Source organism: Amphibalanus amphitrite, unplaced genomic scaffold (assembly GCF_019059575.1).
Source record: "Amphibalanus amphitrite isolate SeventyFive unplaced genomic scaffold, NRLGWU_Aamphi_draft 000909F_arrow, whole genome shotgun sequence".
In the NCBI taxonomy this organism is placed as follows: domain Eukaryota; kingdom Metazoa; phylum Arthropoda; class Thecostraca; order Balanomorpha; family Balanidae; genus Amphibalanus; species Amphibalanus amphitrite.
In genome coordinates, this window is record NW_024882403.1 from 37427 (window position 1) to 49581 (window position 12155).

The 12155-nt window shown below is 48.0% G+C and overlaps 1 protein-coding gene across 1 annotated transcript; it reads right to left on the reverse strand.

The window, feature by feature from the left end:
* Positions 1-9572: 9572 nt before the first annotated feature.
* LOC122367935 (glutathione peroxidase-like) lies at positions 9573-10751 on the reverse strand. The gene has a single exon (XM_043341489.1). The coding sequence runs from the start codon at positions 10542-10544 to the stop codon at positions 10047-10049; it is 498 nt and encodes a 165-aa protein (XP_043197424.1). The 5' UTR covers positions 10545-10751; the 3' UTR covers positions 9573-10046.
* Between the last annotated feature and the right edge of the window lie 1404 nt (positions 10752-12155).

Here is a 12155-nt window from a genome sequence, read left to right on the forward strand (position 1 = left end):
GCATCGCACATCGATATCCCGATCCAGTCCCCTGACGCATTGCGCCTCTGCAGGTTAAACCATGTCCATGCCCCATACGGTCTCTGCCGTGGCTATCCTCACCTGTCCACATCACCCTCTACAGCGGTTAGGTAAATTCATGCTACCCAGCGTCACTCTACGTCACCCTACATCACATCACATCTCACATTACATTAACCCACATCAGCCCAGTCCACCTGTAAGAACACCACGGGGTATGCTCCCGTACAACCCGCACGCATACAAGACATGACGGCCCGCCCACCCCGGCTACCACTAACGAGCGTCTTTGCTCCCCGATCAGCCGCACCACCCGGGAGCTGTCAACAACGCCGTCCCGGCCGGCTGGATCAGCCCCCAGGGACCGGTGCTGACGAGAAGAGACTGTTTCCAGCCGGTGCGGGTGGTGAGTGAGGTGAGATTGAGCGAGAGGGGTGGAGAGGGAGAGAGAGGAGAGAGAGAGAGAGAGAGAGAGAGAGAGAGAGAGAGAGAGAGAAGAGAGAGAGAGAGAGAGAGAGAGAGAGAGAGAGAGAGGGAGAAGAGGGAGAAGAGAGAGAGAGAGAGAGGAGAGAGGAGAGAGCCGAGAGAGAGAGAGAGAGAGAGAGAGAGAGAGAGAGAGAGAGAGAGAGATAGAGAGAGAGAGAAAGGAGAGTGGTCTGTCAGAGCTTGAGGCATACCGAGCAGTTGCACTATTTGTCCCAGATTATTCAATTGGTATTTCATGGCTTCAGATATGTCGGGAAGTGAGGCGAAATAGATAAAATATATATGTTGCCTCATATGAGGAAATATCTATTTGCCTCATATATATGAGGCAAAATAGATATGTCGAAGAGTGACAATAATAGATAATAGTCCAAATTGGACGATGAGCGCACATGTTTGTGTAACTTCAGTGCTATATTGTCCACATATACAGAGCCTGCAGTTTATGAGAATTCTGCACTTGCCCTACCACACAGCACCTTTTAAATGCTCCAGGCGCGAACTGCTTTGATCTTCGAACACATCTGCACTTGGCTGCCTGTTACCCAGTGTCACTGTCAGCCTCCGAGCTGAAGTAGATTTCCGTCCGAGGGACAAGAGTCACCTCTGTTTTGACTTTGAGTCGGTGCTGTTTACGGATGGTGCACCGGAGCGCCAACCCCTCTGGCGCTGCCTCTTGCAGTTTTGCCGGAAACTGTCAGTGCAGGAGTGCTCGACAGTCAGTCGGATAACGTGGCAAAACAGAGCACTATATGCATGAATTTGTGTGCTATGCGTGTGTGATTTCGTAAAAAAAAATGTTGCATAGCCGTGAATTTGGCATGGTGTTCGTCATGCTCAGGTGCGTCAAACTTTTCGATTCAAAGAGGTAGGCTTTGGGTGTTGAGCCTAGGTCAACTTCTATATACCCAGTTCACAAAGCTGGTTAATGGAGCACATACTGCGTATCGAATGCAGGTTTTCCTGAGCCCAGTGATGGCTTCACGGACTCGCTAATTCAGTTTCATCGTGAGTTTGGCGGAAAAAAACGATGACCTTATTGGCGTCGAACATGACGTCGCGTCGCCAAAGTCAACAATGCAAAAGTTAAACATCGAACCTTGCAAATAGTGTATGAGCAAATACAACTTCATTCGTTTGAGCTAATTTTACATCGTTTCCGGTGCCGAAGTAAGGCTTTCTTTATTTACCCATTGACTTATGATGGTGAGGGCACGTGACCGACCTAACCTCAGATGAGCTCAGGTGAGATTCCCGGGTTCTGAGGGCGTTGCTGAGTTGTGACATTTTAGGACTATGCAGAGGTTTACTTATGACGTCATTGGTCAATGCCCTGACCTGACCTGACATGACATGACCTGAAACTTAAGTTGGTGTCACAAGCTTTGGCTTAAGTCAAAAGCTAGATATGCAACCCTGCAGCCCTCCATCGCCAAAATGTTTCGAGCAATTGTGAAAAAAGGTCAGGGGTGGCACCGTCACATCTACTGGGCAGGATAAAGGGTTAATTATGCCTCTGGGCTGAATACGCCCTTGACCCGTTCCTTGCACTTTAAAAAAGCCATGCTTTTCATAAATGGAAGACGCGAAGACTAACAAAAAGCAATTAATCCTGTGCACTCGTGAGACAAATTCAAGTATCAGACCAAGCATCACTTATTGTAGTCTAATTAGGAATTAATGACAGCCTTCATGTTGTTTCCTGTGGCGGCCCACTTTGCAAAGGAACTTTAGACATGAAATATGACTGTCAAAGCCAACATAACGTGTCTCCCATGCCTAAAAGCATGTGGAGCAACTGTAGTATCTATCACTGTATTCATACACGGAATTATAGTTTGTCGTAGACTATATATTCGGTTCCGTGATTGGTAGGTGCTTGTATACAATGTACAAGTTATAAGTAAGGTGCCTTACAACCTTACTACATGTACCTTACAAGTAACTGCAATGTCGGCGCTTGCGATATTCTTCACAAGCTTTCAATGGCGCATGCTACCGTGCAATGCCTAATTTCTAAATGAAAATGTAAGTTTTCCAAGCTTTATCCTTAGGTCAAAACAAGATATAACAATAAATAATCGGTGATGGGCTCAGTGCTTGGAACATTTACATCTTTTGGCAACAAGACAACATTGAAAACCATCAAAAGGTCATTAAAGGGAAGCTGAAGCCATCATTACTTAATTTCAATACAGTGCATTGCATACCTACCAACTGCTTCCAAAATAAATAGCCATAACTATGTGAACACACATTACATATACCTAACTGTGCCGTTAGAAGCATGTTGAAACTATAACCATTAACATGTTGCAGAATATGGTTATTGGTTATCCTTCTGCAGTACGTTTATGCATTTCAGTGTCATGACCAATAGTCATGTGAAATTCATGAGGCTTCTCATATCAGGCAGAGTGGTCGTCTCAGCACCATTCCTATCCCTGTCCTCATCAGCCTTCAGTGAAAAGCTCTCCTCTTCAAAGTTCTCACTTTGTCATTCATTAGGAGCCACAGACGGAACAATTCATAAGGGCCATTCTCTTTCGCAGGAAACCTATTATGCTTCGTCACAGTTTCCATTGTTATATGGCTGAGATTCCGATGTTCCTTCCGAACAGAGTATGGGATAGGACACTGACCGTGAAGGTCGTTACGTGACTGTGGCGGTGACGTCGGTGATAATAGCGACGTGACAGTGTGATGACAGTGAAGATGGCAGTGGCAGTATTTGTGGCAGGGACGTTGGCGATGACTGTGACAACTGACAAGCAGCGGAATGACATTGACAACGACGACATCAGTACCAATGACGGCGACATATGTGCATACATGCGGTTTAATAGTGGCAATGAGTTGTGCATCTATTAATTGGTATATTCCGGCAAATCAAGGTCTCAGTCTGCTTTTATTTAACCATTAAATAAAAGCAAATACACTGGGTGTAATAACTACACAATAACGCTGTGGTCAGACATTTCCCATTATTCAACACCATGCGAGGGGATGACGGCGGAAAATCAGGCAACAATCGGTTAACTTTCTTCTCCTCCTACAATACCCAAGTTAATGAGAGCCGGTCCACTTTCGCGCCCACACCTCATCTATCCGCTGCGTCCCGCTCATTCACATCACATCCAGAGCTAAGCCAAACAATCAACAATCATTCTGCGGTTTCCGCCGCCCCGTCTCGACCGTCGCTCTATTGAATGCATGCGGTTCATGGCGATGACGTCATATGGATGGACTAGTGACGTCACGAGACACAGTCGACTTACTGTGGTCAACGGAGGTGTGGGTAGGCGGACTGTGTGTCCCCAGGCCTGGCTCTCCCTCAGGTCGAGATTGGATCGGTATTGTGGGCGGCTTTGATAGAACAATAAGTATTATTGGGCATTGGCATCCCTGAATGAAGGGGAGGGGATAGTTGCTGTATTTAGCTAGAGTTGATGTGTAGGAGTCACTGATGCTCTTGGTTCGATTTACAATCGTGAGATCAACAAGACACGGTGATTAACGATTGATCTGCATAGGCTCTATTAGGCTCACATATTAAGCTCTCACTCCCAAGAGAAAAAGAACACAACCAAGCTGAGTGATACAGGTTGGGGATGCCACGAATGCACAGCAAAAGCCACATGCGTTAGGTAACGATTAACTATTAGTACCTCCCTGTGCTAAAATTTAAAAGCAAAAACTAGGCATGATCATCCTTAAAAAGCTGCGCTTCAGTGTTATCACCGCATATAGGTACGTAGCTGACCAAAATGAGCCACATGGAACGTGCGCATGGTTCCCACACCAACGGAAGCAAGATAACAGAAAATGAATGGAAGACTCTAATCCATTGTTCACATGAAATCTACCAGTCAATCTGGCCGTTAGTTAATCCATATTTACACACAATGGGGTAGTCTTAAGATTGTCTGACACGTGATACGTGCTTATTTATGTTGCATGAACACAAAACAGGCTATCCCAGGCTATCCGAGCTTATTCTGATGATAAGATAGCCCAAGGTAAGGAATTAGCAAGTTCAAACTGTCAGAAAAATACGGGGTCAGATCAATTCTTTTTACATGTAGTATGAGCTGTGCTGCCTGAAATGCCTGTTGGTGCGCTGGTCCTATGTAGTCACCTGTAACACGCCCTTAATGTTGAGAAAAATAAACAGCTCGGCAACACATTTGACCAATGTGCAGTTGGTCATTTATTTCGATCCTGGGCCATGCATCACCTTCGCGCAGTTTGAACATAGCTGAATATCTGTATGAAGCACTAAAAGGGCCTTTTAGCAGAACGCCGCTACACTTTTCGACTACATGTATACCTAAATCTGCACACAAAATGATGTGTTCCTGTGTGATGCACACCCTCCCGATGTTGCAAACGATAGCTCTACCTATAGCTGCAGCGCCGTTTTCTGATATTCACTGAGTGAAATTGAGAAAACTGGTGGAATCCATGACGTAGACACACACATACTTAAGTGTGCTCAATACGTCATTATTTCTCCTGGCATCGATGGCAGTAATGTCCTTTCTTTTGCCTTCTGTTACTGATATCGTCCCGGTGTTTCTCGAGCATTCAGACAGCTGCTAAGAAAACTTGGCCAATACGAGTGTGCTGGGAACACTGCGGGTGCCTGTTGATAACCAACTTCTCAAACAAACAATGCAGACGCTTCTGGGCGACCGTTGCTGGCGAGACAAGTTGAGGGCAAACTTACCTTTCAGCTGAATGCCCCCAGCAGCCTCAGCAACTCTTGTGCAACTGAGGAAGGTTTAATACCGCCGGCGAAGTCACTTGTAACGGCCTTGAAATGGCCAAATAACATTAACGTCACCTTATCATCATCTTAAAAAGTGATGGCAAATGATGAACATTTCTCAAACATATGAGCCGTATACCTAATGTACAATAAACACATTGGAAAGGCCTAAAGACCCCTAAAATCGGAAGCCAGAACAACTTACTGGCGAAATGTGAGGCGTTACAACATTTTTTCATCCATCCAGCCATTGTGTTTTGTCAGCCCCTTCCCCCGTCGCGACTCCCTCGGTCATAGATCCTCACCCCAACATCTTCAGCAGCAAAACCGCACCAACCACCCCTGTGCAGCCAATCGCAAAACGGCTCCTAAATCTGCGAGCCGAACACTATCGGCGGTCGCAAAGCACACCGTCACCGGTCCCCAGAGACGCTGGCTGGCTTCGGCGGGCGCCGATCGCGTCCGGATGACGCCGCGTGAATCAGACGAGCGCGAGAGGGGACTGCGGATCGATTCCCAGCTCGGGGACAGCGGTGGACGCGACAGACCGACAGCAGGGCAGAAGGACACACGCGCTGTGACAGGAGCAGTGCCGACCACCCAATTGGTCGGCAAACTTGTTTGTGGAAGGTATGACTCATATTCATTCTGATCAATCATAGACCTCTGTATGCATACATACAGAGGTATGCATACAGAGCTCCTGTATATACGGTTGCATGTATGCATGTATGTAGGTACCTGCATACGGTTTGCAGAGATCTATGGAACAATGTATTTAACGTCGATATCCTAGCGCGATTTGTAAGTGCAAAATCTGATATAAGATGCTTTCTAGCAGTCACCCAACTCATCTTGCACACCCAATGCCCTTCAATCCTAAATGATTGCCCCCGTTACTTGACTCGCAAGTCGCACATAATAATAGTCGGACGCTGCGACTGCACAAGTTTCATCGTCCTTGTGGTATATGTACGCCGACGTATCAAAATAGATTTTGCCATTCAGAACGGTGAATAACATCAGCTACATTCACGACCGGCAGGACCGACATCCGCCACGGCATGGACCACGACGTACACGACTGGGGAGGGTAGGGCTTCTTCCCCGGGTGGGGCGGTACAATCCGCTATGGAGTCGGGACCAGGGGCTTCGGTCTGGGGGTGTCGTGGGGTTTCCGGCGGTGGTTTTGCTGAGCACAGTGTACTTACAAGCAGACGGGGAATGATATGGGGACAGGACAACTTGAGTGGAAAATTCGAGGACGAAGTATTATTTCACGAGAAATCCCAAAGTCATATAACGTGTATTTTTGTCCATCGTCAAAGGCAAACAGGGCAAAATTTATGTCATTTGTGAACAAGGCAAAGCTTTCAGGATTTCGTGAGCAGTTCCGGACACAGCTGTCATTTTCCCAGAACTTCCTAATGATACTTCCCGCAGCATATTTTCATTTCGTCCGTATTGCGAAGCTCCGAGAGCCATAAATCATATAGCAACACAGTGGAGCGTATAACGTGGACATAGCGCTGACCAAATAGAAGAATGCAGACTTCTCGAAAGATCTTCGAGGCATCCCATCCTGCACAATGCTCACACGAATGTTATAAATATCCGAAAAAATGTTTTCGTATGTATGAGCATTGTGGCACAATCTATAATATCCACATAGCACATCTAATGAGGAGGCAAGACGCTGTACACTGTACAGTGTACACTTGCTCCAAGGTATTTCTGTTCATGTTCCGTCAATACGGAATAATCTTCTCATTTCTTGATAATCCCGACATTTTTCCAGCGATTGCTGTCCTATGCAGTAAGAGGGTAGGGATGAACACTTACGGGTATGGGGAGAGCCTCCTTCCCACACACACACACAGGCTGGTTGAGACTATTGCCGTGCAGGCAGATTCCTCGACGGAGATTGATCATAGCACTCGCCAAGGTGACAGGTACGGTCTCTAGTGAGCTAATTCTTTCTACCTTTGAATGCATGTTATGTAAAATGTTACTTACAGGCTACTACGTAGTTTCAGACCTGAAGCGTGGTCTGCTACAGATCAAAGCTTGCGTGCTTTGCTGAAAAGTTGAACTAGTGTTTTATGGTAGAACATCTTCCAGTCGTCAGCTTGCATGCTATTTAAAGTTCTCAGATTTTGATTCTTTGGAGCAAACGCATCCTTTGTCTTTCCATCCTTTGTTCGTACGCCACTTCAATCGACGCACATCCGCCAAACGACTGCGTTTGAACTTCCCAGTGGTACCACATCCGTACCTTATGACATGGCCAATGTCAGGACCACGCATATCGCCCCCCGTTTATTTCCGAAGATTCCCTCGGGCCACACGGCCAAGTCCATGCAATCACTTGAACGTCGAAAACGGGCGTGACATAATTCGATTTAGTTGTAACGGCAGCCAAAAGGCGCGTGACATTTATTGGTCCCCCGAGTGTTATAGTCGGCGATGGCGTCCACGATGGCGACTGCGGCTCGCCCGACTGAGACAAAGAACACTTCTGAGTTCTGACTAGCGGAAGCACATTTTCCATCCACTGGGTGTCGACAGATGAGCTTGAGACAATTCCAGAAGCGAACGCAATATAAAATTTTAATTTCGCCGAGAAGGCAAGTGTAAAGAATAGAAGACAAAGAGTGAATAGCCAGTGGCGGCTTCTATTAGACGGCCGGACGTGGGCCAGGTATTTAATAACTGGTTGATTGCAGCCCCCTCCCCATCCGGCGCTCCGCCAAGGATCACCGTAACCTCTCCTGACCAGCATGAGTCGGTTTCTAGCACTTCCCTTGTAGGAGGTCCGACCGTTCCACTTCAGGCAGCGCGAGATTAATAGCCATTTCACTGTATGTGAGGTCATCCTTCAAAGCTTTTTTTCGTACCCTCACATCATGTTCCCCTTCAGCTTTGTTTCGCCACAACCACCTGCTAGTTAGTGATCTAGATTATAATCAGGCAATAAAAAACACATGTGAATACAATTGAAGTCAACCTGGATAGTCGCGTAAAAACTATGTTTATTTCGGTGGATATAAACGGGAAGTTCAAATCTTTCGTGTACGTAAATGTGACTTTTTATGCGAGTCCGCCAATGCTCATAAGTGAAATTCAAAGGTACCGTTGATTGTTCGGCACTTATTTGCACGTTTATTGTTACTTACAACACTGCAGCTTCCATGATAACATCTAACTACCGCATTTCCACCTGCCTTTGCTGCTGCCACCCAACCTCAAAGTAACCTCCATTGCCCTGCATGCAGCACCGCATCGCATGAACACCCCACCCACCCCACACTCCTGCACACCCTTACCCCTCCCCGGGAGTGACTCACAGTCTTCGACCCCCTCCCCTGCTTCTGCCAGACGAGAGCAAATATTCAGAACACTGGATAGGAGGCATACTGATAGCCAACCAATAATGGCCAGACGCCAGCCACGTCCGGAGGGTAGGCGGCAAATTCTTGCGCGGTATGGTCGGAGCGGAAGTGCCCCATGAGGGTGTGTTCGTTATGAAAGCAATGCGCCTATCGGAGAGTAATGACAGATGGAGCTGAGATGCCGAGAAGCACGCGGGATAAGGTGGGGAGACTGATATACAGCCTGATGACGCATCGTCGTATCGGGAGGTGGGCTGCTGCCTTAGGTGATTTTTGGTTATGTGAATTTTGGAATATTGAGCATCTGCACTCTGCAGTAGTGCTTACTGCTTATGTATTTCATTCATCGATCGTTCTTTACAATGAAATTCCCTTCACTTCAGCTACGCAAAGCATCAACACCCCCGAATCCATTTAAATCCACTCCAACCCCCATCGCTGTTGCTTGCCTCTATCAAACTTTGTTCCACTCTTTAATAACCTCTGCCCGGCTCCAATACTGTGCGTGACCAATTAGATGGCAGGCGTCACGTTGGGTGCGTGCCTCCACCTCGTGCTAGCCGTCCACAACTCCCCTGCCGCGGGCACCAGCCCTCAGTCCCGACACCCTACCCATCGCCGGTCACTGGCCGCACAAACCACGTGACACACACAGACACATCACCGCCCGGTCAGTGGTCACTGGCCGGAGAGGTCACATGACCCGCCCACATCTGGCTCCGGGATCACGTGACCCGCCCCGGTCACTGACCACTGAGATCACGTGACTCGATACGCTGACCGGAAACAGATCGATGGACAATCGTTGCGCTGGCGCTCGTGGCACGTGCGTTGGTGGATCGAGATAAAGCAGAGAAAGGCAGAACCATCGGCTGTTTTCAGAGATAAACACTAGTTACGAATATGCTGCATAACCTTTCCGAGTTTATTGTGAAAAAAGAAAATGATCGCATGGGCAGACCATTAATTATGCAAGAAATGGGGACGATTATTAACCGAGCGCAATTACAAATGAGCCATTCCGTTGAAAATAGGTTTGGCCAGCTTAAAACTCATCTTTTTGTTGGTATGAGGAAAATACTTCACAACATAGCTATGATTCCTGCTAACAACACGGGGACCGTACAAAGAACAAAAACATCGCTCGTGCAACAGCCCGAATATCAGGAGCACAATTACCAAGCAGCCTATGCTTTCTGCCGATGCCTTTAAACAGCCGTTTACCTTGAGAGTATCTCGAGTGGAGGCCCCCAGCCGCCGCTGCTACCCCGTCCGTCTCTCCTCAGTCCCGGCCGACCCGCGGAGCAGGTTTCCAGTCGAGACGTCATCCGACGGGCGTGGCGGCGGCGGCGGCGGCGGAGGCTCTCTCAGGTCACTCAGAGCAGCTCCTTCACAGCATCCTCAACAGCAGGGATCGGGTCATCGCCGGGCCCGAGCCGCGCCACCGGCTGGCCCTTGCGGTCCACCACAAACTTCGCAAAATTCCACTTGATGAAGTTGCCCAGCGTCCCTCTCTGCTTGCTCTTCAGGTACACCCACAGTGGATCTGTTCCAGAGCCATTCACCTTAACCTTGGTGAACATGTCAAACTTGACGCCGTACCCCGCGACGAACTTCTTGATGTCGTTCGGCGTGCCCGGCTCTTGGTTATCGAACTGATTGCACGGGAAGGCCAGGATTCTGAGACCCTGCTCGCTGTACGTATCGTACAGCTGGACCAACTGCCGGTAGTTGGTCGGGGTCCGGCCTCACTTGGAAGCCACGTTGACGATGATACACACCTGGCCTTCGTACTTGGAGAGCGGCACCTCGTTGCCGTCAATATCGAGGCACGTGAAGTCGTAGATGGAAGCGGCATCCTTGGATGAAGCCATGATGGAGAGGCGATGGGCGTTGGACAGCCTGCAGCGTGGAGAATCACAGGCGATGGCCACGTCAACGACGAATCTGGAATTCGCGCGATGAACTGACTAGAAGGCTTCGAAAATAAGCGACTGTGTGCGTATCAAGTGCGTATGGTAACGGCGTCCAAAGCAGTACTTAAAAAATCCTTCGAACCTCCTGAGTCTATGAGCATTGCTATGATTGCTACAAAGTGAATGCATCAAAGAAGGCACCAAAGCTCAGATTGCGTGCCGTAGTTCTCGTCTGCTCCTCCCTCGAACTGGCATCGCCCTGGCCTCTGATCTATTATTCACAATGTACGGCGCCGACGTTTTAGCGGCTGCCGACCCAGGGAGGGGGCTCACGCACAGGCAGGGGAGAGGCAGAACTTTACATCGTCCAGTGGGGACGCACGAGACGTGATGAACGCCAAATCAATGCCTCGTCGAAGGCACACAGGGTGAAACAATGGCTCGCACTTGGCGTGATTGTTGGGAGCTTTACTATTCGATGAATCGGATTGTCGTGGAGAGGAGGGAAGGAAAGTTATGGAGAGGCGTTTTGCTGCAAACACGTTTTGGGAAAATAAATGAACTAGCACCTTGCTATTTCCGGGTCGGTCAGTCAGCTTAAAATTAGGAACATGCTATGAAATTATACAATAGTGGTAGTTATGTAATCATATAGCGTGACGAGAAACTGGTGAAGATATTCATGGTATTTGCAAGATTACTAGAACATATTGGGTATTTGTTTTAACTCCCCAGCCCAATGTGATGTGGGCGTTCTACCGACTTGGCCGTATATTTTCGAACAGCTTATGAGCCGTTGACTGAATGTCCTTTATAGCTCCCGGATGTCATGATAAGTTCCTTTATGCTCGGTGCATATATAGCTTCGCCTGAGTGCGAGCCATATTGTTTCGCCAGCTGTGTGCCTTCGACAAAGCATTGATTTGGCGTTATCAGAATCAGCTGGAGTTATATGTGTTCAAGTTTTTTCATACAATACATAAATATTATATCGCACTTGAAATAAATGCGCCAGCGCTCACGAATAGTTATTACACGAATACCAGTAATTTTCACAATACTACTTACATGCATATATATTATGAGACGGACATAACACATTCGGGTGAATGTGTCGACACACAACACACCCGAATGTGTTGTGTCCGTCCCATAATATACATATACTTTTACTGTTACTCTCTTAGTTACTATTACAGCATATATTTTTATCAAAATTATTTTCGATAACATCATAACACCATCATAGTTCGTGTTCGCGCGTTGATAAGCTCAACACCCTTTGTCATCCTGTCGCTCTGTGTAAGCCCAGCCGGCACAGCTGACGAAGGATCGACAGGCCACCCTAATCGCCTCGCTCTTTGTATCGCCGCGGGCCAATAGCTCCGGCACGGCGCGTCCCCAGTTGAATGGTCTAATCAGACGGTGCGCAGAGCTCAGAGATGAAAGCTCGCCCTCCCAGCTCTGCGCAGCACTAATGACAGGCTGCCGCGTTCGCCCCGGGGGGATGGTGATGTCCCGACTGATTCTCCCATCCCCGACCGGCCGACAATCGTGTTCGCTTTGATG